The sequence below is a fragment of the Nuphar pumila genome, chromosome 6, assembly GCF_984573655.1.
Source record: "Nuphar pumila chromosome 6, dmNupPumi1.hap1.1, whole genome shotgun sequence".
NCBI lineage: Eukaryota > Viridiplantae > Streptophyta > Magnoliopsida > Nymphaeales > Nymphaeaceae > Nuphar > Nuphar pumila.
Genome location: NC_143254.1, coordinates 2,412,610 through 2,439,831, shown reverse-complemented (window position 1 = coordinate 2,439,831; position 27,222 = coordinate 2,412,610). Strand labels below are relative to the sequence as shown.

Sequence of the window (27,222 nt, the reverse complement as noted above, 5' to 3'; positions counted from 1 at the left end):
TGATATTCTTGCATTGTTTTCTCCTTTTCTTCTTTGGAAAGAGCTTTGATTTGGTCTCATCTTCTTGTTAGCTTTAATTGGGGCTCATTAGTGATTCCGCTAACGAGACCCCATAGCTTTTTCCTTTTGATGTGTTTTTTCATAGCGGTAACCCGCATCAAGTAGTTGCTTTCATTGAGCTTGTAGGAGATGTCAGAAGCTGATTCTCTTCCACCTATATTGATAATCACGTTGAGGAGGAAGACTAGAAGATCAACACCACCACACAATGATCACGATCAAGATGCTTTTCAAATACAAGGGCCCTTGGCTTTGAAACTATGTAACGAAACAATATGTGCACGATCACAATGCCCACAAAGGGCTACACAAGTGCACAAACACAAGAGGGTATCTAATGGACCAAATACAATATCATAAAAGAGATGCACAATCACAACTCGTAAGAGAACAACATAAAAATATAAAATGTGTTTATTCACATGAATGCTTGTAAAAAACATTGGGAAATACAAGGGAACCCCCCCCTTATTTATAAACAAGAAGAGGGAGGGTGGGGGCAGCTCAACAGCAATAAACAAAAACTATAAAAACGGAAAATAAATAAAAGAAAAGAAAGACAGGGACAGCTTTATAGGCTGATCCCTATTATAATGTAAAATTACTGAAATACCATTTACATAGTGTGTGTGTATACAACATATTTTTACAATATCTTCATAAGTTTACATGCACTGAGCGGAGCCTAACCGAACACCATGTATTTGGGCTCGACTCTTTATGCTTAAGGAGCAGCTTGTGGCTTTGCTCACCATCCACACGATCCCATCATGAACAAGTTCAGGACAAGCTTAGCCACAAGTTGCTCGGTTCTTTTCCCAGCCTTAGCTGCAATATACCAAAATTGACAGAGGAAAATGAGGGATCATGTTACAGGATTGGTTGTGGAAATCGACTACTGATGATAGTGTTGAAGACTAATTCAATATCGTTTTGATAACCTTGTCTTTCTTGGAAACAAGTCTACTAATTGGTGCAAGTTGGCCAGTTTTGTTTTTCATCTTAAATACTTGGCTAGAGTATTATGATGATTTTTATTTGTCTTTATGCCAATAAATCTCGGTATGTAAATACTTATCTGACACTTTGATAGACGCTCCCATAGACCTCATATAGAATGATTATCAGAAGCCTAGCTCCAAGGAGAGCATAGGAGTATGTAACAAACCCTTGCTTGGTCACTCTTAACTAGGGGTGGACAATGGGCAGGTTGAAAATTTGGTGCTTTCTAGTCTGTTGATTTTTCAACCTTGAAAAAAATCTGATGTACACCGAAAAAACATGATCAAAGGGCTGGTTTCTACTAAATCAAACATGTAGATCACATCTGGAGGGTTAGATGTACAAAATAGAGTTTTTTTCTAGGAGGTTATATATATATATATTATTGACCTGTATCATTCAAGGTAATTTCTTGATGATGTTCTCAAAAAGCGATTTTTCTCGAGAAAATATTGGGAGCTTTAAAAATTGAAAACATATATAGTGAATAATAAAAAAGACAAGAAATAATAGGTTTTGCGGTATTTTTCTTATAAAAATATAAAAAACAATTAGAAAAGCTTTTAAAATATAAAAGAAACAAAAAATATTTAAAATATATAAAAAGATGTTTTTTGAACATCTCAAGAAAATATCACATTATTTTCATTTCTCACAATTTTTGAAAATCTTGAGAACATATCCGGCTTACCTCATGAAATTTTGGTGCAATTGGATGATCTAAAGCATGTTTTTAAGTAAACATACCATATAGATCATATCCTATGTCACATGGGTGCGGGTGCGGGAGCGGGTGCGGGGATTCAGCACTTCCAAAAAACCCGGGTGCGGGGGTGCGGCAGGGGCAAAAATGTAAAAAAAATTTATATATATATATATATATAATTTTGAAGTTTTAACAGTTTAACATTTAACAGTAAACATTGTCATAAACTCATAATATGATTCATCATGCATGCAGTATATCAACCTAAATATCAAATTATCAATCAAATAAGTAAAGCAATTACATAAATCGACCTAAATATCAATCAAATAAGTATTGCATAAAAGAACTAAATTACATACCAAAAGTATATCCAGATGAAGTAATGGATGCTAATAATTTTCTTCTTCATCATCAAATGCATCATTAGAAGGAATACTGGGCTCAGCTAAATCCATGTTTGTTACGTTGAATTCATGTTCTCCCTCGAAGTCACACTCTTCTGGGTTTACATCCCAAAATTTGGATGTTCCTTGTCTGCATTATAAACCCAATTTGAAAATGATAAATACAATACAAGTATATTTAAATGAAAACTAAGAAATAATCAAATAACTAAGAGAGCAAATTAGTACATGTATTCATCATTGCTTCGCGAAAGTAATCGAAGATTTGAATGAACATATACTAAATCCTCTGCACGCTTGCTGGTGAGTTTATTTCTCTTCATGTTGTGGATTTGAAAATATGTGCTCCAATTTCTTTCACAACAAGATGAACTAGCAGGCTGCGATAGCAATCTTAATGCAAGACGTTGCAGAAGAGGTGTTTCTGATCCAAATGTTGACCACCATGTGATAGGATCTATATTATCTTCTTCTCTCGCGAATAATGCCGGTGCATATAATCTCGAAGATGAAAATTTTCCAAACTCTTGTGTGACTTGATGTAGAAGATATGCTTCTGGAAAAAGTCTTGTCATACACATATTTCTATGTCTTGATAGATCTGGGTCTAAATTTGGAGGGACACGACCAATACCACCAGCCCGCCACTTATTTGCATAATATTTTGGATTAAGAGAATGTGTCATGCAATGCAAAGGAGTGTTGCTCTTATCCCATCTTCTGACTAAAATTGAATGAATATGATTAAAAAAATCTGAATCATCCAATGCAGGATTTTTTTCTTTATGCATGAAAACTATAGCTTGTATTTTTTCAATCATATTATCCCACATTTCATAAACTCTGTGAAGCATGGGCTCATTCTTATCAACTTCTCTTAACATTTCCCAAATAGGTTGCGTAAATTGAAGGAAGTATACCACTCTGTCCCAAAACTCATCATCAAGAATGAATTTCTTAATTTCTTGAGCCTTTATATCATCATCAACACGATAGAATGTCCAATTTTCATCAGTCACCATGTTAATCAAAGCATTCTTCACTCTTTTAATCCTCTTCATCATCACAATGATGGACGCAAAACGTGTTTCAGCGACCTTCAACAATTTCAAATCAGAATGCCTATTAAATATAACATTAGCACGATGGTGGTTAACAACAAAATTCCTAATGCTTTTGACATTTCTTTCTAAATCTTCAATCCATGAACATAAAGCATATGCTTGTGAATTTTCTTCTTCTTTGGGGTTGCATATGCTCTTTAGGGCTAGATTTAAGCTATGTGCTACACAAGGAGTCCAAAAAATATGAGGGTACTCACTCTCCAAACTCAACGCTGCACTTTTACAAACCGGAGCGTTGTCTGTAATGATTTGTACCACTTTCTGATCACCCACTTCTTTTATCACTTCTATAAACAATCCCTTCAAATACTCTGCATTTTTATATTCCCCAGATGCATCAACTGCTTTCAAGAATATTGGGTCACTAAGCGAACAAGCAATGAAATTGATTAATGGACGCCTTTGAATATCTGTCCATCCATCAGACACAATGGAAACTCCATTATGCTCCCATGAATATTTTTTAATTTCTAGCAACCTCTCCACGTTTGCCCTCTCTTCTGCAAGAAGTGTGGTTCGTATTTTTTCTGAACTTGGAGGCACATAACCACTCAAATTACAATTTGCCAAGGATGTTACTAAATCCTTCCAATAAGGATTTCTAGCCGCATTAAATGGGATGAACCAGAATAAAAATACCTCCCAACTTTTCTATCAAATTCTTCTCTTCCATATGTATTGAATGCTGGTTGTATCGTTCCTCTACCTCCTAGATTGACTTTTTTTTTTTTCAGCATCTTCTTGGTGGCTTGCAAATGGCACACTGACTGCAGAAGAATCGGCCATTGCCTTTCTCTTCTCATATTCTTCTTGTATTTTCTTGTATTGTCTTCGCATTGCCTCATCAACTTTTCTGCAAGCTGAAATGCCATGTCCTGGTATCTTCAACAAATGAGCCTTCACTCTTGTGTAAGACCTAACAAAATCTTTTTCGCAGAGCTTGCATCGAAATCTTTTGTTTCCACCACTTTCTTCTCCAGTTTTTGCAAGTTTATCTACATGTATCCATAGTGGCCCCACATCATCAATCCCACTGCAACTATCAGCAAAACTAGCAGCAGAACTCACATGTTGGGATGAGGATGACGCAAGTCCTTTCCCTTTATCCGTCATTTTTATCCTGAAAACACAAAAAAAAATACATTACAATTTTCAAATCAATTCAAAAACACAGGGAGAAGGGGGGGGCTCAGCCCCTCCCCTGCCAACCCAACAAGAGAGCGAGAGCGAGGGGGGCTCAGCCCCTCCCCTGTCGACCCAAAAAAAAAAAACAGATGGGGGAGGGGCCCCCTGTCGACCCAAAGAAAAAAAAAAACAGATGGGGCTCGGCCCCTCCCCTGTCGACCCAAAAAAAAAAACAGATGGGGCAGGGGCTCGGCCCCTTCCCTGTCGACCCAAAGAAAAAAACAAACAGATGGGGGAGGGGCTCGGCCCCTCCCCTGTCGACCCAAAGAAAAAAAAACAGATGGGGGAGGGGCTCGGCCCCTCCCCTGTCTACCCAAAAACGAAAAACATAAAGGGGAGGGGCTCGGCCCCTCCCCTGTCGACCCAAAAAAGAAAAACATAAAGGGGAGGGGCTCAGCCCCTCCCCTGTCGACCCAAAAACGAAAAATATAAAGGGGAGGGGCTCGGCCCCTCCCCTGTCCACCCAAAAAAAGAGTTAGATGGGGGAGGGGCTCGGCCGCTCCTGTGCCGAAAAACGAGGGAGCAGGGGAGGCTCAGCTCCTCCCCAGCCGACCCAAGAAGAGAGTGAGAGACATACCTGCGAAAGGAGAGGAGGAGCCGAGAGGAGGAGGCGGAGCTGGGGCGGCGATGGGAGAGCTCGAGCTCTGGGGGAGAGAGAGGAGAGATTAGGGGAAAAATTTTTTTTTGCCCTAATCCTCCTCCTTTTCATCGGGGGGGGGGGGGGGGGATTTTTTTTTCGCCCAAAATTGTGGACAAAAATGACCCTGGGTGCCGCACGCAATCCCCCGTCGCGTCGACGCGGGTGCGGCATCTGTTTTGCCGAGTCCCTGTGACATAGATCATATCCGACTTTATCCACAAAAGAAATGTGAAGGAATGTGTTGTTTCTATCAGAGTGTGCGGTACACTCAAGGGCAAGTATTTTATATTGGCGAAAATGCCGCAAGCTCGAAGCGTGGTAGGTGTGCGCTGGTTGAGCATAGTGGGGAGCCAAGACGGTGTAAGAGCCAAGGAGGACGGGTCATTTAACGGAAATGGAAGGTTCCGACCGACCATTCATTCTTGGCTTGCTTGAAAAAAAAGGTATCCTGCCAATAGATCAATGAATAGTGCGAGTCAACAACACAACAAACAACGCTGGCTACACACAAATTAGCTTCTGTTAAAGCACTTGCAAAGCGGAATTAGTATATACATACACACACGTGCACACGCTGGTGCAGAACCCGTATAATGCATGAGGGTTGGGGGGGGAGAGTATCCTTTTAAGTGCTTCAAACTAAAAAAAGAATGTCTCAAGAATATCCTTTTCATTCTTTAAATGAATGTATCATTGAGAACTGGAGAAGTTAAAAGCCCGTTAACCTTTGTCGAGATTCCCAGTTGAGTATGAATGGAGCAGTTCTGATGTCTTACTGGAAAAACAATGTTATGGCCACAAAGCTTATCTTTCCACCTGGCAACTTTGTCATTAGAACCAGTTTCACTCTATGCGTTGCAGGGTGGACACTTCTTGCTATAGTCAGACAGCCAAACCTTATAAATTCATTGTTTTTCTCTTTGTAATAAGAGCACTGGTTTGGGCTATCATATGCACCCACCTCTCTTTGAGTGTCGATTCGCTGAAAATAAATCACATGCAGATTATATAATGAATCTCCGTTCTATGAACAAGTTAGGGCTGTCTCAAATAATTTTTGACACCATAGTACTATTGTCATCATTAGTTACTGCACTTGTATAGACACTATGTATCAAATATTCAAAACAGACATGAAATTTGAACCTCTTTTTCTTTTTTCAGATATGAGTGCATTTAAGCACATCCGAAGGACTATAAGAAAAACCCATGCTTCCCTATATGTCGACTATTTGCTACTTGTATAACAGAATGCAACTCTACAATAAGCAACAAAAATAAAAAGCACAAAATACTTGTAGTACACATTTAATCTCAAAAGGAAAGCAAAATATAATTTCAAAATCAAATGTAGAGGGATGATTGGTTAAAATGAAAACTATATGTAAAACAAAAACCTATGTGGATGCACTTTCAGCAACCCACCTGCTCTAACCAACCAAAACACCTCCCCAGATCCCTGGCCTTCCCTTCTTCCTCTCCTGTTCCTCCCTTCTTCCTCTCCTGTTCCCAACATCCAAAGCATTTACCTTTTCTACCTTTCCCTCTTTCATTGAGGCAAATAAAAATGGTTTTTGAAAACAACAAATACCAAATGGCTGGAATAGGCAAAACATCTTCACAACAACAAACATTGATTAAGAAAACATGATGGGCATTTAGTCTAGTGGCATGATTCTCAATTTAGTAGTTGAACCATGGTTGCCAGTCGAGAAAGCGAGAGTGGGAAGCGTGGCACTTTCAAAATTTTAGGAAGCGGGATGCGTGGGACGACTTAAAAGCGAATCAAGAATTGTCTCGGAAGCGAACCGTAAGTGACCTAGGAAGCGACCTAGGAAGCGAGGAGGAAACGAAAAAAATAAAAATAAAAATACAAAAACAAAATGAAAAAAAGGGGGGAAGCGTAGGGAAGTGCGCTTCCCATAAATGGGAAGCATGTTTCCTATAAATGGGAAGTGTGTTTCCCATAAAAGGGAAAAGCGCTTCCCAAAAAAAATCGGCGCTTCCCCCTGCATTTTGGAAGCGCGACGCTTCGCACTTCCGAAACGCGCTTCGGGGAAGCACACTTCTCCATTAGGCTAGGCGCTTCCGATAACTCTGAGCTGAACCCATGTATACGACCCATCACTTGAAACCTACCAATAACCATTGAGGAACCTTTGCACAATACTCTTGATAATTTGCACCATAGAATAGAAGAAGATCAACAAAAGAAAGAGGTGCATGGGAAGACGTGTATATGAAAAATGCATGCTGATTTGGAGCCAACAATCCTTTAAAAATATTGTGGCTGATGGTGAGATGGTGAAAATAAAAAGAGAGAGGTGAGGGATAGGTGCTTTGGTGGTGTTGAGAATAGAAACAATAGTATATGAGGAGAGGAAGAAGTAGTGGTGGATGTGATGCTTGGAAAGAGTGGTAATCCTTTAAATTCATAATAGTTTTACATTGGAGTGCTTTGGTGGCATTGAGAAACTGAACAATGGCAAGAGGGGAAAGGAAGATGAAACAATGGTAGATGTGATTCTTGGAAAAAGTGGTAAATCATTCAATGGATGACAACTTTACATTGCATAGAGGAGAAGATATGGAGAAGGACATTAAGATGTTCCATAAATCATGATAAATGAGAGAGAGAGAGATTAAAACATTAGAAATGAGAAAAAGATGAGGGAAAGCATAAAACATTAAGTCACACTAAATACTTTATTGGGTAGAGGTGGTGGGAGGTAAAACAACATGCATGTGAAACTCGGTGAGGACTGAGGAGTGTCGGGGTCATCTTGGTAATAATAGCGAGAGAGTGCATGCGTAAAGGATGGATGGAGTGTCTTAGAGAAAATGTTGCCTTAGATAAGGTGGGTTCAGTAGCACTAAATTTTCTGTTATCAATAATTGAAAACATGATTTTTTTTTATTTAACAGGCAGGCCATGGGTCAGGCCTTAGGTGTAGGCCTAACTTCAAACCGACTTACGCTCAGCCTAGGCTGTCCACAGGTTGGTCAAGCTAGTCAAAAATTGGCTGGCTGACTTGTCCGGTTGTACTCTTAGTCTTAACCAAAGTTACCGGAAGCTTCTTAGGTAGGTGGGAAGCTCGCTTCCTGGAAACTCGCTTCGGAAGCGCGATACTCCTCGCTTCCGAAACTTCATGGGAAGCTCGATTCCCCCATGCTTCTTCTATGCTTCTCATACACATGGTCTATGCATACTATATACTTTTCTCACGTTTCTTTTAATCTTGTTCATGTATTTTCTCTCACTCTTTCACTCACTTTCCGTGTACTTTCTTTAAATTGGTAACCATCATTGTTAGATTTTAACAAAAATTTAACTCTTTTACAGAAAAATCATGAAATATAAGAATGATCAATTTTATTTTAGTTTTTATTTGTTTCTTTTTTTATTTCTTATTGCTTCATTTTTTATTCATATTTCGCTTTTAAATTGAAACTTCGCTTCTTGCTTCGTATAAATTTTAAAATGCCTCGCTTCTCGCTTCCGCTTCCCGTATCGTTTCCCGCTTTCGCTTCCTAGTTTGGCAACCTTGGTCTTAACCCAATCCACACAGGCTGGTTTTGCCCATGAGGCAATTTTGGCTCCCTTCTCATATTTTTCCTCACAAGAAACTCTGATGGTGCAAGGACGATGACATCAAGATGATCCATGATTATGAAGCTTCTCAGATTCTTTTTATTTTTACTATTACTTTTTTTCCTAGTTAAGAAAGTTGATGGAATTTAACTTTTCAGTTGTTAGGTTGAGGTAGAAAATACGAGGTTATAATTGATGGAAAATAGGAACGAACTCAGAAGAATGATGACATTCATTCAAAGAAAAGAAGGTGATAAAAGTTGACAGAAGCTAAAATAGGGCTGGTGCTACAATCAAATGTAGATTTTTGCATTTTTTATCTTATGTGGAAAGAAAGCCTGCAACTTTAACTGGTTTTAGGTAGTAGAGGTTATAGCATGAAAATGTAGATGCTGACATCTGTACTGCTTATGGTTTTTTGTTGCTTTTTTTAGTATAAAGGTGAACCACATTCGTTTCCAGTGATTGAGATCTGTGAATAACCCTTTTCTTGAATTCAAACAAAGAAAGGAATGGGAAAAGATGAAGAAAGAGGAGAAAGGATTACAACAGAGGTAAAGGATATATAATTGAAAAATGATAAGAGGATGTACAAAAGCTCTATTGTTCTCTACTTTTTATGAGTCTCTTCCTTTTTGCTTATGGTATCACTACAGCCTCTTGGCAACATCAACTAATTGATAACTTGCTTTGAAAGCCATACTTTGACTAGGACGTTTTCAGGGAGTGCCCCTAATAAGCAACAAATGGAAAATGCTTTCCCTTGTTTAGATCCTTAGATCCATCTACATGTCTTGCTTTTGCTGCTATACCGGGAGTCTTCATGGATTGATAAATAATTTGATGAGCAATTTTTTCCCCAGGATTCCGTTGATCAAAGATAACTTATCTTTAGTCTTGGAGAAAACCGAGTGATGGCCATAAATTATCGATGAAATGTAGTAAAAGCTGTTGAAGTAGCTGTAGAATTATATCATTCTTGCATCCATGTTGATGTTGCTCTTTCCTTTTTATTCTAATTTACTTGTTCTTTTGGTAGGTATTTTCTTCATAAGCCTGTTCTATAGCTACTTTTATAACTATAGCTTTTTACTTACAATTCTTGTTGTTAAGAATTGTTATTGTCTATATATTTACATTCTGAATATATAACTATTTGGGCCTTATTTAGATTTTAGTTTACGTATGTTCTTTTTTATGGATGGTTTGCATGCAGTTGTTGATTGGTCTGTTTGTAATCCTATGGTTGTCTCTGCTCCAAAATTTCAGGGACAGGAATTTCAAAATCCATGGCACAAGAAGTGCGAAAGAGTTGTCTAGCTTTTCTTCTGAAGGAACTTGAGGTTATTCTCATGCGTCATGCATTTCCATGTTAGTCTTGTGGTTTTGTCTTGTCGATCATAATTAAAGATCTATATGATGTCTTTCATCCATCAGGCTCAAAAGTCTAGTTTTCTAGACATAAAAATTGCAGAAGTGGGAAGTTATGGATGGGGTAATACTAAAGGGGAAACAGATATGGTAGTCAGCAATGAAGTTAAGGCGCCCCATCTCTTTGGTATTGATCCTTTTTACATTGAGAAAGGTATCAGTTTATGTTTCTTATCTAGTTTTGAATTTTTATTGCATATGCTTTTGTCCGATCTTCTAATAAAGTGATTCACATAATGAAGGTGTCTTTTTTTTTTTGGTTTCATAGTAACCATTTTCTAGAGGTCTGCAACTGAGGGCAGACAGCTGGTTTTTCCAGCTTGACCCGTAAATTGGATGGCCCACAGGCTGCTTGACAAGCCATGGCTCGGTCTTACCCGGTCTGCCAAAGGGAAGGCACAAAATGGCCCTTCCATGAGGTTGTCGACGTTTTTGGACCCATTGCTTTTCTGTCAAGGAGCACCACATTATGGGCTGGTCTAGCCTGGATGATTGATTGGATTTCTGGTGGCTATTTCACAGGCCACAAATTGGGCTCAACCTCAGACCTCTTTAACATGGCCTTATCCCAGCTGAAGACTAGTGAATACCTTTGTAGCTTGCAACCCACCCAACCTTTTGCCTACCTCTCTGTGCGATCACTTGAAAATTTATTATGGTCCAACTCTATTCGCAGCCTAGGTTGTATCGCTAATTGGTTGAATTACTTTGTTCAAGATGTTATTTGTGATGCATCCACCCACACATGTGCATGTGTGCACGTGTGCACACATTTAAAAGTCACCCTTGTAATTAAAGGTTCTAGGCAGTGCCTAGCTGTTTGCCCTGCTACGTAATGGCTGCTGCCTAGAGACCAACAAAAAACATGGCTATTTCAAATAAAACTATAAAAAAACAATAAAGTGAAAATGAGAAAATATTTAAAACAGTTCTCATGGCTATGATTTTATTTACTTATTTTGTATTCACTTTGAGTTTTTTTTTAGAATTTGTCATCAATTACATTGCATTTCAATTGCGACAGTTTTATTATTTGATGTTTGTTCTATACGTGCATGCACACATGTAGACATATATGTGTATGTACCACCATGTCTACATGTCTTATTTTTTGCGAATTATTGGACCATCCATACCAACTACCAAGCTTATCCCCATTGTCTCTCGTTTTCGCATCCATATCTATGTGACATAGGCAGTATCCTATCAAGCCTGCCATCTGGCTTATCTCGCACCACTTCTTTTTCGATCAAGGGCCTATCAATTGATGCCCACTTATAGTGATCCTCCAGTCCCCAGTCCTTAAGGGTTCCAAAGCCCTAGTGGAAAACTCGTTTGCTCTTTGCACATCTTACCCTCCAGTTGTGATCTGCATGGTTGGTTTGATAGAAACCTGCCTTTGGATCATGTTCTTCTAACGTTTAGGTTGGATTTTTCAAGGGTTGAAAGATCAACATCCTACAATGTACTGAATTTTAACCTTCTGAAAAATTGTATTTTTTACATCAAGATATAGGACCAAGGGTTGATGCCCTACTATTTTGACCATGCTGAACACATTCATGGGATTGGATTTGATCAACATGACCTCCTTCTATGAGTTTCAACTAGGGGACTGGGAACACATGAGGGTAGCCAATATTTTCTGATATATATATATATATATATATATATATATATATATATATATATATATTTATGTATGTATAGCCATACCCTCCATACTCGAACCCTTGCCTGTATGTGACATAGGGTGAAAGATAATAAAAAATGAATTGTATTTGAGATACAAAGGATTGATATAAGATAAAGCTAAATGCCATTTAATTTGAGATACAAACGTTTGTTCATATTATGTTTCATGATCCATCCATCATCCTTCATTATTTAGGTGGCTAGTCATTTCTGAAGGATCAGCATGTGTCTTTGCATTGGTGAAATTGCCTAAAGATTTCTGAATTTAAGAGATTTCATCATGTCATCATCTTGTAAACGTTATGAAACTCTAGCCTTAGACTCCTTTGTAGAGGTCCAGATTTTACTATGCTGTGGATTCCCTGAGAGGTCTTTTTGTCTAAGGTTTTGTAGTAATTGTAACTTCAAACCTACTGATATGGGTTTAAGGTGCCTTTGCTGTTTCTACTTGGTGATGTGCATGCATAAAATATATCACCGTGTGTGCTAAAAATGAGCTGAACTTTTATCAGTGACTTGTAGAAGTTTGCATGGTCATATTAAGGTCAACCACTCTGGCACAAGTATGTGCTGGTTAATATTGATCTTGAACTCATTGGCTCTTGGGCTGACATTCTGTGTTAAAAAATGCGAATACTAGTTTGTTTGTACCTTTTTTTGCTTCTGTTTCGATGATTACCAGTAGCTTTTTGTGGAATGTGAATTTCTTATGGATTTTTTTGGCTTTCTGTAACCTTTTGTTTAACTTTGACTAATTAGTTGCATTAATTTTTCCTTATAGGTGAGAAAGACTTTAAAGGTGAGGTATTCCAATTATTGGCACCAACAACAGCTAGAAATGCCTTACGAGTTCTGCGAGCTATGCAGCTTTCCAAACCAGGTACCTCTGTCATATGCATGCACATCCAACGTGACTATGCATGGCGGCCACCAGATGCAACTTGGTAATGTAGTTGTATCTGGCTATCTAACCTCTTCGGACGGAACAATGGCCTGCTATGGAAATTAGTTGGAGTCTTCCATATGGAGAGAGAGAGAGAGAGAGAGAGAGAGAGAGAGAGAGAGAGAGAGAGAGAGAGAGAGTTTCATATCTGTTGGTTTGGTTGCATATTCTATGCTTTATAAACATGGGTATTTTATCTTCCGTTTGATGCTCATACAAACTTTTATCTTCCGTTTGATCCTCATACAAACTGACTTTAGCCTCTTTCTTGCTGTCTAGTGTTACTGGAAGGTAGTCCAGGTGTTGGGAAGACCAGCCTAGTTGTTGCTCTTGCTAATTTATCTGGACATAATGTTGTAAGGATAAACCTATCTGAAGAAGTAAGCAATTTCTGACCTATTATTTATGATTCATCAAGGATATCTATGTCCTAGAATAGAAACAGTAACCCTTTTTATTGTTCTCACTTCAGACAGATATCATGGATTTGTTAGGATCGGATCTACCTGTTGATGGTGAACTGGGGATTGAATTTGCTTGGTCTGATGGGATACTTCTCCAGGTTTTTATGTTTGTTTAATATTTTGCTTTTTATTACGTATTAAATTTCTGCTGGGCTTATGTTTTTCATATTATTTAAACTGCAGGCTATAAAGAACGGATCTTGGGTTTTGTTGGATGAACTTAATTTGGCTCCACAATCTGTGCTTGAGGCAATAGTCCAGCCTTGCTGTTTTTCTCTTGGTGTTCTCTTTTGTTATGTCTTAATTTGTATTGAATGCTAAATTGTGGAGGCAATTGCATTGCAGGGTTTAAATGCTATACTAGATCACCGGGCCGAAGTATATATTCCAGAATTGGGCCTCACCTTCAAGTGTCCTCCTTCCTTTAGGGTTTTTGCCTGTCAAAACCCTTCATATCAGGGTGGTGGCAGGAAAGGCCTCCCAAGGTCTTTTCTCAATCGCTTTACTAAGGTATGCTTTTTTGAGTTAAGCTACTGATTGCCATGAGGATAATTCAGTATCTATTTGGTTATCGTCTGCGACTTTGTTGACTTACTAATTGACCTTTATGTTTGTGGTCAAAATATACCAGGTTTATGTGGAGGAACTATGTGCAGATGACTATCTTTTTATTTGTAACTCCCTTTATCCATCCATTCCGAGACCATTTCTTTCTAAGTTGATCAGCTTTAATAGTCGCCTTTATGAAGATACAATGATAACTTCTGTTTATGGTCAAAATGGTAGTCCCTGGGAGTTTAATGTGCGGGATGTTCTTCGTGCATGCCAGCTTATTGAAGGTGGTTGCTTACTGTCGTTTATAGACTAGTTTTCTACATGTACCCTGGTTTCCTTTTCTCTTGAAAGATGTTTTAATATGATTATTTGTTTCTGAACTTCCCCCTCATAGGTGCTCCTTCCATGTCAAAAGTGGATTGCTTCCTCAATGTTGTCTACTTGCAAAGAATGCGTACAGTTGATGACCGTAGACAAGTTCTGAAGCTCTATGAGGAAGTTTTTGGGGTTAAGCCTCACATATCTGCATTCCCAAAGTTGGAAATTAATGAACAAGACATTGTTGTTGGGGAAGCACGTCTGAGTAGAAAGCGCTTTCAGCCGACTAAAGCTTTGAAAAGTCAACTTCATCTTTTGCCCGGAATTCGCCACAGCATGGAAGCTGTACTGCATTGTGTTCAGCAAGGATGGTGTTGCATTTTAGTTGGTCCACCCTCCTGTGGAAAAACATCACTTATTAAATTACTTGCTGAACTCACTGGCAATGCATTGCATGAGTATAGTCTCTCATCTGCAACTGATATGTCTGAATTACTTGGCTGCTTCGAGCAATATAGTGCATTCCGCAGCTTTCGTTCTGCCATTGTTGAAATTGAAAGGTATATTAATGAGTACTGCAGTTACTATTTTGAAGCTTATGGTAATGATCCAAATACTGAGCAGGGTTTTGTCAAGAAGTGGCTCCATTTTCTAGCACGCACAAAGTCGTCTTCGATTTCAGATTATCATTCTCTTCTTGGAGACGTGGGCTACATAAATTCATTGATTGAGATTGTTACTGAGGTCCGCAACAACCAGGAAAAGTTTCATTTACCTGTGTCTTGGTCGGATAAGCAACTCAATTCTGCAATCAAGATCATATCAGATTCACAGAAACATGCATTAAAATCCTTTTCAGGGAAGTTTGAGTGGGTTGTTGGTGGGTTAGCCAAGGCTGTTGAGCATGGAGACTGGGTACTGCTGGACAATGCAAATTTATGTAATCCCACGGTTAGTAAGCTATTTATTTTCAAATTTCATGAAGCTTTTGATATCAAGTTTTTACACAGCTTGTGCTTTCTATATAATATATTTTTTGGTATTTTATGTATTTTAGCTGGCTATTTCATCTACTATATCCTTGCTTATGCAGGTTCTTGATAGGATCAACTCTTTGTTAGAGCCACATGGTACAATTACTATCAATGAGCGTGGCCTTGTGAATGGGCAGCCAATGGTTGTTTGTGCTCATCATGGATTCCGCATGTTTCTGACAGTTGACCCAAGTTACGGGGAAGTGTCTAGAGCAATGAGAAACAGAGGAATTGAAGTGTTTCTCTTGCAGCCTTATTGGATGGCTGCTGAACTAACTACAGGTTGTGATGAGAAGAGGAGCGAACTGGAGGATGTCAAGAGGTTCTTGGTCTTGTCTGGTATTCCTTGTTATAAGTTGATCAGTGCATTGGCTAGAGCGCATTTGTATCTCAAAGGTGGGGGAGCAAATGTTGGCTTGCATATTTCTTTCCTCGAGCTATCAAAGTGGGTGTATTTGCACCAGAAACTCCTCATGAATGGCAGTCAGAATTTACATAGTTTGCAGCTAAGCATGGAACATGTGTATCTATCTTCTTTTGGTGCTACTGCTGGCAAAGACATTGTCATGCATGCAACTTCTTTATACCTCAAAGATTTTGATGCAAAAGAGTTTGATCCATTATTCGAGCCTTCATTGTCTATGCCAGGAGGATGGCCATTACCATTGAAATTAACTGATTTTCTTTGGTATTCAAAACAAGTTTATGTTAAACAGAATTGCATGTATCTGGGATTTCTTGCTTCTCAATATGCCTCATATTGTAGTTCGACTTCTGTGCTGCCTGTGCACCTTAAGTTACTTCCACACACTATTTCTCGTAAACACTTACTCTCAGTATTGTTTCCAATTTCATCCAAACAGCTGAAAAACTTCAAACTTCCAAAGTTGGACTTGGCTCTGGTTGAGAAGATGCTTTTATTTGCTGCTAACTGGGCAATTGAACAGGCAACTCAGGATGATCTTGATTTGTATATTTTCTGGTTTAGGTATCATGCTTCAAAATTTGAACCATACTGTTTTTTTTTCAACTGCTTTGTCAGTGTATTGAAGAGGATGATGGAACATCCAATTTGGTCTCGCCTTATTTCATTGCACAAACAGATCAATGTTGATATAAAACCCATACCGTTATTGTCAAGGAAGACTTTGGAGCTTGATGCATCAAACAAAGATTTTGAACATATGAAGAAATGTTTTCTCAGTATTACTCGATGTATCCGCTTGATGCAGCTTAGTCTTCTGCAATGGGATACTGAATGTGAACACTTCTTCCCAGAATTGAAGAATGGTGCTTTGTTGACACCAGATGAAGCCTCCTTCCCTGTATGGCGGTTTCGTTCATACATTTTACCTGTGTTTGATGCCCTGAAGAGGCTGGAAGCAGAAGTACTTGATGCAATGGTGGCTTCACCTTGTGTTGATTTTCTACAGCAAATATATGCCAATATTCTTGATAGTCATGCTTCATTCTGGATGCGTGTTAATTCATCCCAGTCTGACGACTTATTGATCTCTTGGCATTCACTTAAGAATGAAGCAGGGAAAATCTATGAGCACTTCCCCAAAGAAGTGGATAATTTGATGGTATGTCTCCCTTATAATTTATTTGATGAGATTGCCAACTTTCATTTAAATTTGGATATTTTTTTTCTGTAGGCTGCTGGCAGGAATTTGGATCAGGCACCTTTTTGGAATTGTCATTTTTCCAGTTCAATGCTTTGGAAGCATGGAGGGCACCCAGTTATGACATCTTCTGGCAGCATCTTCTGCCTGATGCAACAATTGCTAGTTTTTTCCAATAAAATCTGGTCGTTTGGACTTCCACATGATTCAGGTATGGTTCTTATTGTTCTACATGGCGCCTTCAGATTATTTATTTTTCTTTCAGTTGGGTCATACTGAAGCTGTTGTGCATTCTCTTACAGAGGAAGTTTCTATAGTTGAAGCTATAGTCTTCTCTAATGTGGAATTCCGTTTGCTGGTGATGCAGGGTAAGTTCTTTAGATTTTCATGTGGTATTTGTGATTGTTTTCTACATGTTCGTATTGTTCCAATTGCACAAGATGGAATTTTCTGTCTGACATGTAAATATGTTTTAGTGTTTATGGTATTAATGATTATAGTCTACTCTTTTTGCCTCATTGCAGTGTAGTAGTGTGGTCTGCTATATGTAGATATTCAAGGTCAGGTTGTTGCAGTCTGATCTATGGTCTGATTGTTGTCTTCATATTGAAAACTCTGCAATATACATTACATGATTTGTTTTATCTTCAACATGCAACTTTGAGATTAGATGTTTGTTTTCCTATCTATGCAGTTCAGTACTGGCATTGGTACCTGATAGATAAATCTCATTTTATTATATTCTTGCACAACCTTTATCATTTTCTCTTACCTGGTTTATCTTTGATTTGCTTACTCAGTAACTATGTCTTAATTAATGTATTCCTCGTAGATGACCATTGCCTCTGCTTTTCTATATTTGTTTGTCTGTTATTTTCCTTTTAAGAGATTGAAGGCTTCTTATTCTTCCAAAACTCTTTGTTTATTGCTCTAAGCTTCTATTTACTTCCCTTATGTTGAAGGTCTATCTATGGCCTATTTACTTATAAGCAAAGGCGGAGAAGGTGAGGGTGACATCGTTCTTGGGCTCACGGATATATATCGGGTATTTTAAGTTGAACATTCTAGATTTTGGCTGATGTGCTGTCTTCTGTATCTTTTAACAGGCAAACATAAGTTGTTGATTTTTTTTTCTGACTTGTCTTTTTCATTTCTTGCACATTTATTTGCAGATGCTGGTGCAGAAGTTTGAGTCAGAGAAGCATGTCAATCAATTGTCTTCATCATCTCGTGTTGAAAATTTCAATGCTATGGAGAAAACATCAGCTGCTTGTTGTTCATTGTGCATTGACAACTTATGTAGTAGACCCATCTTTGAGATGTGGCTGAAGATACTTCCCTTACCTGACAATAAAATCTTTTACCTTGATATAGATGTGCTTCACAGATTAGGTCGTAGCCTTCTAATGGATTCTAAGGGCCAAGAGGTCAGTTTTTCGTTTATTGAAGTTGGTATCGTGTAAATGAGAGTTTGCTTTTTTTTCTGTCATTTGATATTAGTATCAGCGCTCTCTTCACTAACCATTTTGGCACCTCTTTTCCTTTGAGACTACAGCTTATGCAATTATCTGGACATCTTCAGTATGTGGTTGATTTCTCATTGAAGTTCTCTTCAAGGCCACCAAGAGATTTTTCATCACATCAAAGCATAATTTCTATCCTTGATAATTGGTCTTCAGCAGATTCTGGTTAGAATGCCATTAGTTTTGTTAAGAAACATTTGTTGTTTTCTGGTTCATTCTTTCTGGTAGCTATCAGTTCTTTTCACATTCTGATGGTGTTTCTGATGTTAGCAGGGAGACTTTCTTGTTTGATTCTTGAAATGTGGTTTCGATGGCATTCTTCCTTGTGGGCCTATAGCCAGAAAGAGTTTTTGGTATATTCTTAGCGTTTATATGGTGTTTATGTTATTTGCTGTTACATTGTTTCAATTATTTTATTGTAATTTGTCCACGAATATGCAGGGCGGTTATAATGGCTACCAAGTTGAGAATATGGTGCCTCGTATTTTTTTACATCCAATAATGATTGCAGCTGTTGAGCAGTTCATGTAAGATGCATTATTTTCTTTCTGTCCTGATTTTTCCTTTTCTTTTTTATTCCGATTCTTACTTTTGATTTCACCTATATCTTAAGAGGGCTGTTTATTCTTCCCCATTTTCTCTAAGCATGACCTTCAAGTTCTGGATGTTTACAATTTTGTTGATGGAAATATCAGTTTTAAGGTGGAAGTGGCACTGTTGCAAAAGTTTCTGCACTATATTATATTTTTTAAAGTTTTCCCTAAAATTATTTCTAAAATTCCAAGATACTAACATTTGCCTGACAAGTAAATATAGTTTATCTTCTTCTAATGCTGTCACTATAGTATTGTAAATTGAGGTGCATCTAATGTTTTTGCTTTCTATTCTTGGTGCAATATTGTCTTATGTTTCCTGCTATTGCAGTCCAAATGAAGTTTCAATCAAGGATTATGGAATTTATCTTCTTCAACTTAGAGTTTCTTCTAGATATCTTTGGCATCATGGTTCTCCTAGGAAAAACATGAAAACTGTGCTTCATTCTGCTGCACGCTCCCTCTTCAATCAGGTACTGTACACTGCATTACATGCATTTATTCACACCACACACACATATGTGAAAGTATTTTCTACCCTCGTAGGTAAGTTGGAACTTATAGGGGGAGGTTGTTTTGACCAAATATGACCCCATTGATGTGTTTAGCATGGTCAAAATAGTAGGAATTAACCCTTTGATTGTATTTCTTTGACATAAACTTGTGTTTTTTTGAGGGGTGAAAATTCAGTACCTTGTAGGACATTGATTTTTCAACCCATAATCCAACGTACATATCAGAAAAACATAATCCAAGGGCCAGTTTCTACTAAACCAATCATGTAGATCAGATCTGGAGGGTCAGATGTGCAAAAATAAATGAATACAAATTTTCACTAGGGGGTTCTGTACCCACGAAGATATCAAACATTACCCCCAGATGTTCATACTTAACACATGATATATATATATATATATATATATATATATATATATATATATATATGCTTGCTTCCATAAAAACATAGACACTTATATATACTATAAAGGACATATATTTGCTACAGTCGACTATGTGAGGAATCTAGTTGGGAAATCATAATTGCAAGTTGCACAAACTCAAATCTGACTCGTGAATGTGTTCACTATAGTTTGTTTGCTAGGGATAGTCAGATCTTGGATCATGTTCTTCTGATGTAAAAATATGATACTTTTAAGTCTTGAAATTTGATAATATTGGCTGACCCTCTAACAGACCATGTAGATCACATCTGTAGGGTTTGTATCTACCAAAAAAAGAGAGAAAAAAGTGGAAAATGATTTGGTTGATTGCACATGCTGTTGGCCATAGTATACACATAGGCACACACTGCAAACTGGATGCTTTCCTTTATAAGTCTTTTGTTTCTGCCACTAATTAACGGTCTAATCTTTTTTGCTGGGTAGATACATTAATGTTAGGGAGCTCCAGGAGCACCTACACCACCTAATAAAATTTTAAAATTTTCATGATTCTTGAGTTTTTTGTTTTGATCATACTCTCCAGATATGATCTGCGTGCATTTCTTGTTCAGTTATCAATATGGCTTGTATATTAAGGGATACAGAACGGGAGTCAAAACGGAGTATCCATGTGACATAGGTAGAAAGCAACTTTTTGGATCATGTGACCGTGATATAGATGTAGGTTTGGTCCACAATGTACCAAAGTTTCGCGACTTAAAAGTGCTATTTTTATGTTGAAAAAACATGATACAAGGAATAATTCTATCAAACAATCTATGCCGATACATTTAAGAGGTCTGAGAGAAAATGCGTCCTACACCCATTGTCTCTCCCATACATTTAAGAGGTCTGAGAGAAAATGCGTCCTACACCCATTGTCTCTGAGTTGGTTTTACTAGCTTGTTGAGCACCCCATTATCTCTCTCTCTCTCTATATGTGTGTGTGTGTGTGTGTGTGTGTGTGTGTGTGTGTGTGTGTGTGTGTGTGTGTGTGTGTGTGTGTGTTGATTGCACGCGATGAAACGGCGACGCTTCGTCGTTTTTTTGCTTGCTTGCGATTTTTACCGGTGATCTTGACTGCCTCTAAATCTCTGTGCGGAAAACAAAGAATTAGTAGCGGTTCAAAACCGCTGCTAATTCTCATTTCTTCGAAAAAAAAAGAACATGCGGTGTTATGCCGCGTGTTCGAACGAAAACCTGTTCGAACATATGGGTTTTCCTATGAGAACGGAACATATTAGGTCCCATTTCTAGTTCTGCCCCGTTCTGCCCATAGGTTTTAAGTGTTTTATGATATATCTAAACCGTAGATGTGTTTAGCATGCTCAATTTAGTGGGAATAGACTCTTGGATCATGTTTTTTCGATGAAAAAACATGTTTTTCTAGAGCTGGGAAAAACTGGTACCTTCATAGCTATTGATTTTGATCACTGGAAAACCTGTATACAGGTCAGATTCCGGTGTTCCAAAAGCCGGTTCCCACTAAAAAAAACCTATAGATCACATCTACGGTGTTTGATGTTAGAAAAAATACTTAAAACTGCGATTTTTGAAGGGGCCTAACGAAATATGGGGTCTAAGGAACACATTAATCTCTCTCTCTCTCTCTCTATATATATATATATATATGTGTGTGTGTGTGTGTGTGTGTGTGTGTGTGTGAGTAATGTGCTGGTGCTGCCCCTTTTCTCGTTCTGCTCCGATAGGCTCATTCAAAAACCATATTTTTTTGCGTTTGTTGTCACATCTAACACCACATATGTGATCTATAGGATTTGTTTAATGGGAACAGCTTTTGGAACACCGGAATCTGACCTGTATACAGTTTTTTCCGGTCATCCAAAATCAATGGCAATTAAGGCATCAATTTTTCCCGGCTCATAAAAATACATGATCCAAGAGTCAATTCTCACTAAATTGAGCATGCTAAATAGATCTAACGGTTCAGATCTATCATAAAACACTTCAAACTGTGGGGCCTAACTGGGAAGAACGAGAAAATTGAGCCTAATATGTTCAGTTCTCTCTCTCTCTCTCTATATATATATATATGTGTGTGTGTGTGTGTGTGTGGTAAAGTCATTGTGGCTGGCCAGAGTACCATGTAGATGTGTTGAAACTCACAGGTGCAAGTTGTTTCAACTCAATTTGACACCATAGAACTGATCTATATGTTATGTTTACTGAGGATGGATGTTTGAGACATTGGATTTCGTTGTGTGAGCAGATTTTTCTGGCGGTGATTTGAAAACCCATGGCCATAAATGCATCAATTCAAAAAAATATTTTTTTTGTTGGGAAAACATGATCCATGGACCAGTACCTAGCAAATTGATCATGTTGTACACATTTATGGTGTCTGAGCCGAAACAGCTTGCACCTGTGAGTTTCAACCATAGTCACAAATATCATTCTCAGCTATATCTCGGCGAACAGAATCTTGTGATAATATAGGTTTTCTGTGTAAATCTCTGTAAAATATCAGCAATTAAAACTTTTAAAAAGTAAAAAGAATATGTTTAGATAAAAGAGTTTTTCTAAAAAAGTAAATAAAAGCTATAAAAATTTTGAAATATAAAAGCTATAAAGGAAAGAAGAAAAAGCATAGATGAAATGTAGAAAAGGACTATAAAAGTAAAAGTGACTGAAAATATCATGATATTATGACTATAATATCATGGTATTATTGTGATAAATATAATATCTGATATTTTCTAAATATCATGATATTTTAGCTTTTAAATTGTTTTTTATTTTTAAAGATTTAAATGTTGCAGTATTTTGATGATACCACCGATATCTCTCATACACACACACACACACTGCAAACTTGATGCTCTCCTTCATAAGTTTTTTTTTTATGCACCAGTTATTGGTCTAATCTTTTTTCGCTTGGTAGATTATATTTGCACATAAGAAATCCTTTGAGGAAGAGAAATTTGCAGCAATTAAGTCTCTTATATGTTCTGATGGAAAAGGCTCTTTTGAGGTACACCTTTTCCTCTTATAATCATAATTTTTTGGTATCTTTCGTGTTCATGGTTGACATAAGTTTTCTAATTTGTGATGCATCAAAATTCCCGTGTCAATACTAATTCTTGTTATCTATGCAGGGCAAAGAATTTCAAAGCCTTGAAGGGTTGATGGTACTTCTTGAATCAACGAGTCATTCTATACTCAAATCATTAGTTGGTCCATATATTGAACCTTTGCTCAAGTGTCATGTACCTGATGGTAATGATGAGACTGTTATATGCTTTATAAACATTTTTTGGGTGTTCATTTTGCATTTCTATCCGTGATCACTTGTTCTGTTATGTAAAATAAGTGGATTTTATGCCTAATATTGTGTTGCTTCATGTTCTTTGTATTGTAGGTTCTCTTTATGAGCTTGGTCGTGCTTGGTTACTTACTGGGTGCTTACGTTTTCATCTTCTTGTTGTACCAAATGAACCTGATCCTGTTATGAAATATGCTTACAAGTTATCTCAGATATTGGAAAAGATTTCTATAGTTGAACTTGAGATGAAGGTATGACTTTGCAATCACACTCACATACACCAAAAAAGTGATGCAATCATGTTACCCACAAGAAATGCATACAGATACGTATTTGCTGTTACCTTTGACTAATTTCTGCTTCACTTCACTAGGTTCGAGAAGAGTGTGAATTTTTAGTTGGAACCGACTGTAGAGATGGTAACCAATTGGAGAGAGAAGCCCTATTTGAGCTGAGAGAGAAACAGGCAAAGCTGCAAAGGAAGGTTGTAAAGCATCTTTCTTTTTCTCATATTGTTTTTGGAAGATGTTTCAGAATCCTTTTTATTTTTTGCCACTTTTGGGGTAATGTTGGGAAGTTTGACACAGCGGCACATACATATAGATATCTTTCTTTGGATCATTTTATGCAATATGGTAAATGTGCTATGGCCTTGCCACATGAGGCCTATTCTCATGATCTCATCCTTTATTTAGGCTCAGAATTAGCACTAAAAGAGCCCAAAAAGGAAATACATCAGTGGCTGCCTAATTTCTTTTCTGTTTGCAGTGTGCAGAAGTATACAAAAGTTCACTAGCTCTAGAAAACGAAAATTAAGAATCTGGATTGTGTACTGATATATTAACTATGATACGACGGAATGATCAAACTAAAGATTAGATAAGCGAAGTATATATGAAGAATAAAGTGGACCTAGAACTACACGAGTCCTTGTTCTAGACATGATTGACAGAGTTGATGTTAAGTGTAGTCTGGTATTTCTTTGGGGTTTGTTTTGATACTTAAGAAATCTTTTTGTGCATAGATGTGTGTTGTGTATTGCATTAAACAAAAAGTGTTAATTTCTTAGAACATTCTATACTTTGTGATGTTGAATTGATTCTTGCTGATAATGTGATAAACCACATTTTTCTCCAACAACTGTATGGATGTTATCATGGAAAGCTGCAACCTGCAGAAGTAAATTGGTAAAGCCTCAGTTGCATGACCCTCTGCCTTCTCTAAAAATGATGATCTGTTGAAGTTCTTTCTGTGTTATCTTTGTAGTTTTTTCTTCAATATCGATCTTTATTTTGCTTTTATTTTCTTTTTGATTTGGAAGTGGAATCTGTTTCCAAGTCAACAAGGTTGCGAATGGTGCTCAAAGTGTAAGGTATAGTTTAAGAGTAGATGACATGCAGGAGCATTCAAGTTATGTATGTCATGAGCATACAAAAGCACCTGAGGAATCACACTTTCTTCTCAACTCGATGATTACATCGCCATTCTGTATAATTTTTGTATTTTTCTTTCTTACCTAGCTTGTGGTGTTGTCACATAATATCACTCCTAGGACTTCAGTATGTTTTCCACGTGGCCCAGCTAATGTAATAAAGTGGACCCAAAACACCTCTACGAAGAAGAGTCGATTTTGTTCCTTCAAATTCGGGTCTAAGCCTATTTATCAAATGATAAAAATGCTCCGTGTTGATTTGCTTTTCTCGGAGTTCAATGCCAAGTGGGCAATGCCACTTAGGCTCCAATAGAGCCATTTCATCCCAAAACAGAGAGAAAGCATTGTAATATTCTCTTATGCTCATATCTTCTTGGGTCGTGGTCCTTTCTTTCTTTTGGAGATTACATATATGAGCTACATCTCTTAAAGAGTACATATCCTGAAAATATTTTCAAGCATCACTAGCAAATTCAAACTTTGCTAAGTTAGAACATTTCGTTATTTCAACACTATTAATAAGTATCCCATGATTTTAGAATGACCGATCTTCTACTACTTCCATTTCTTTTCATATTCGGCAATGGCTTTATTCATTTCATTTCCTTGAACTGCAATTTCTTGGCTATTTTCATTCTTGGTGAGGACAAGTGATGCAACTTTTCTTGAAAGTATTTTAAAAGAGATTTTTCGATAAAACTGTCAGTGCAAACCGTGCATCAAATCTTAAATTAACCGGTTCACACTAGTGGTGAAGTCCGGGTTGAACTCAGGAAACGTATTTATAACTTTTGTACTCAACACGAACGAACTTTTATTGCCTTAAAATTAAATGTAAAGAAACGTGCTACCATATTACGGATGTTCGAGAAGAAAATAAAAATTATTACAACCCCAAATAAATTAAATGGCCAGTGGCCCTAAAAAATTAAAAATAAAGAAAAACAAAAATCTGCAGGGCTTCTTTTCGCTCACGTTATAGCTTTCCTCGTTCGCACGGGCACGACCCTTGCTATCACGTTCTAGTTAACAAAGCATGAATCCACCTGCAAAGCACAAAACCACAGGACACACAAACCAACTAGATTCCCTAATCTAGCTACTGTTAGTTGCAGAAGATAAAATCTAAGAACAAACAATCTAATTACTTCTAATTCTACTAAAAAGAAAAGAAACTTGGCAAAAAGAATAATTTAACCAACAACTATCTATACTAGACTGATGAAAAGGGGCGCTAACCAACTAATGCACACAGCCCAGCTCAGCCGTACCCCTTGAAGAATAATACACACTTCAACGGTCAGATCAGGACATGCAGTTGACAGTCGACTGCCAGTCCAAATCGGGCCCCAGTTTGTTGACTGATTAGGCTAGACCCTGATCTGGTCTGGTCAGGTCAGCGTTTAGCTGACAGACTGAATATGTATATAAAAGAATATGCAGTTTTAGCAGTCTGTTCAAGTTAGCTTGGCTGGCAGCAGGCTGGGAAAAAAAATATATGCAGACTAAGTCTGCGTTGCTGTTGCTGGCAGACTTGATCGCAGGCTTGATCGGGCTGTGCTAGACTGGATGGATCTAGTCTGATCAGATCAGGCTTGGTTTAATGTTCGACAGACCTGACCAGCAGGTTTGCTGCACATCAAACAGATCAACTACAAAAAAATATCGAAGATCTGATCTGAGCTCGCCGAAGGTAGGCTGGGCTAAACTGCAGAGCAGTTGCCTGAATGGATCTGCACTGGCCTGGTCTGAATACGCAGACCAGATCTGATCTGGTCTGGGCTGCGTGGATCGGCTAGACTGGTTGCAGATCAGACTCTGCAGGCTCGGTAGATTAGCCTGATCTGCACACATCAGATCAGTCAGTCTGTCAGGTTGACAAATCGACTGATCTAGTCTGGGTTGCAGATCAGGGCTGTCTCGCTCTACGCTGGCAGATCTGATCCACAGATCAGATCTGGACAACCACTAGATCGGTCGGCCAGATCTGTTCGACAGATCTGGTCGGCCGTTTTAGAATAAAATTCAGCTCACTTTTTCTTTTTTTTTCATTTCAACAAAAAAAAACCCAGAAACTAAACTATCAAATGGAAATAATCTAATCAAAGAAAACTACACTATGCAGCAAACTAAAAGAATATATAAAAACTAATGCATGTAAAAATTAATGAGCATAAACTATATGCAGCACTATTAAAATTTAAAGAAAAGGGGGAGAAGAGGCTTACCTGAGGGTGTTCGCCTCCGACGGAGTGGGCAGGACAGAATGGTCTTCCACGATGTTCGCAAGTCACACAACACCTGCTGACGGGAGAAGAAGACGCTGGAGAGGAAAAGGGGAAGAAAGGAAGAAGAGGGAAAAAGAAATGAGAAGAGAGGAAAGAGAGAGGGGAGTGAATTCCAAGAGGGAAAGGCAACCCCTTCTCTCTAAATCATCATATTTATAAAGTTAGTTAGGGTTAAGGGGGTGTTTTCAATTTTTTTTTCTAAAAGTGTCTTAATTTTCCATCATTTTACAAAACCTCATCTTTTAAAAAGTAATTTCTAAAAACCTGTTAATGAAAACTGAATTTTCTAAAAAACTCAAGTGGGTCAACACTTGTTGATTTTTCTATTTAATTGAAATCAATAAATGCCCTGCAGGATTACGCCAAACATTAATCAAACAT

The 27,222-nt window shown here is 37.8% G+C and overlaps 1 protein-coding gene across 3 annotated transcripts in view; it reads left to right on the top strand.

Annotated features, from left to right (window-relative positions):
- LOC149833654 (midasin-like protein) overlaps positions 1–27,222 on the top strand; it is a 100,243-nt gene that overhangs the window by 48,807 nt on the left and 24,214 nt on the right. For 2 of the 3 annotated variants that reach the window (XR_016432705.1, XM_090010928.1), the window contains exons 25-46: positions 9,986–10,059; positions 10,154–10,301; positions 12,624–12,722; positions 13,065–13,165; positions 13,258–13,347; positions 13,433–13,498; positions 13,595–13,759; positions 13,881–14,088; positions 14,199–15,073; positions 15,216–16,742; positions 16,815–16,992; positions 17,084–17,149; positions 17,744–17,826; positions 17,954–18,208; positions 18,337–18,469; positions 18,575–18,657; positions 18,746–18,831; positions 19,229–19,370; positions 22,741–22,830; positions 22,955–23,075; positions 23,218–23,372; positions 23,495–23,605. Coding sequence is in view for 2 of the 3 variants with exons in the window: in XM_090010928.1 (XP_089867054.1) it covers positions 9,986–10,059; positions 10,154–10,301; positions 12,624–12,722; positions 13,065–13,165; positions 13,258–13,347; positions 13,433–13,498; positions 13,595–13,759; positions 13,881–14,088; positions 14,199–15,073; positions 15,216–16,742; positions 16,815–16,992; positions 17,084–17,149; positions 17,744–17,826; positions 17,954–18,208; positions 18,337–18,469; positions 18,575–18,657; positions 18,746–18,831; positions 19,229–19,370; positions 22,741–22,830; positions 22,955–23,075; positions 23,218–23,372; positions 23,495–23,605 (4,856 nt within the window). In the remaining variant the exon portion in view is untranslated. The remainder of the gene's footprint in view (positions 1–9,985; positions 10,060–10,153; positions 10,302–12,623; positions 12,723–13,064; positions 13,166–13,257; positions 13,348–13,432; positions 13,499–13,594; positions 13,760–13,880; positions 14,089–14,198; positions 15,074–15,215; positions 16,743–16,814; positions 16,993–17,083; positions 17,150–17,743; positions 17,827–17,953; positions 18,209–18,336; positions 18,470–18,574; positions 18,658–18,745; positions 18,832–19,228; positions 19,371–22,740; positions 22,831–22,954; positions 23,076–23,217; positions 23,373–23,494; positions 23,606–27,222) is intronic. The other variant, XM_090010929.1, reaches the window with a different exon arrangement.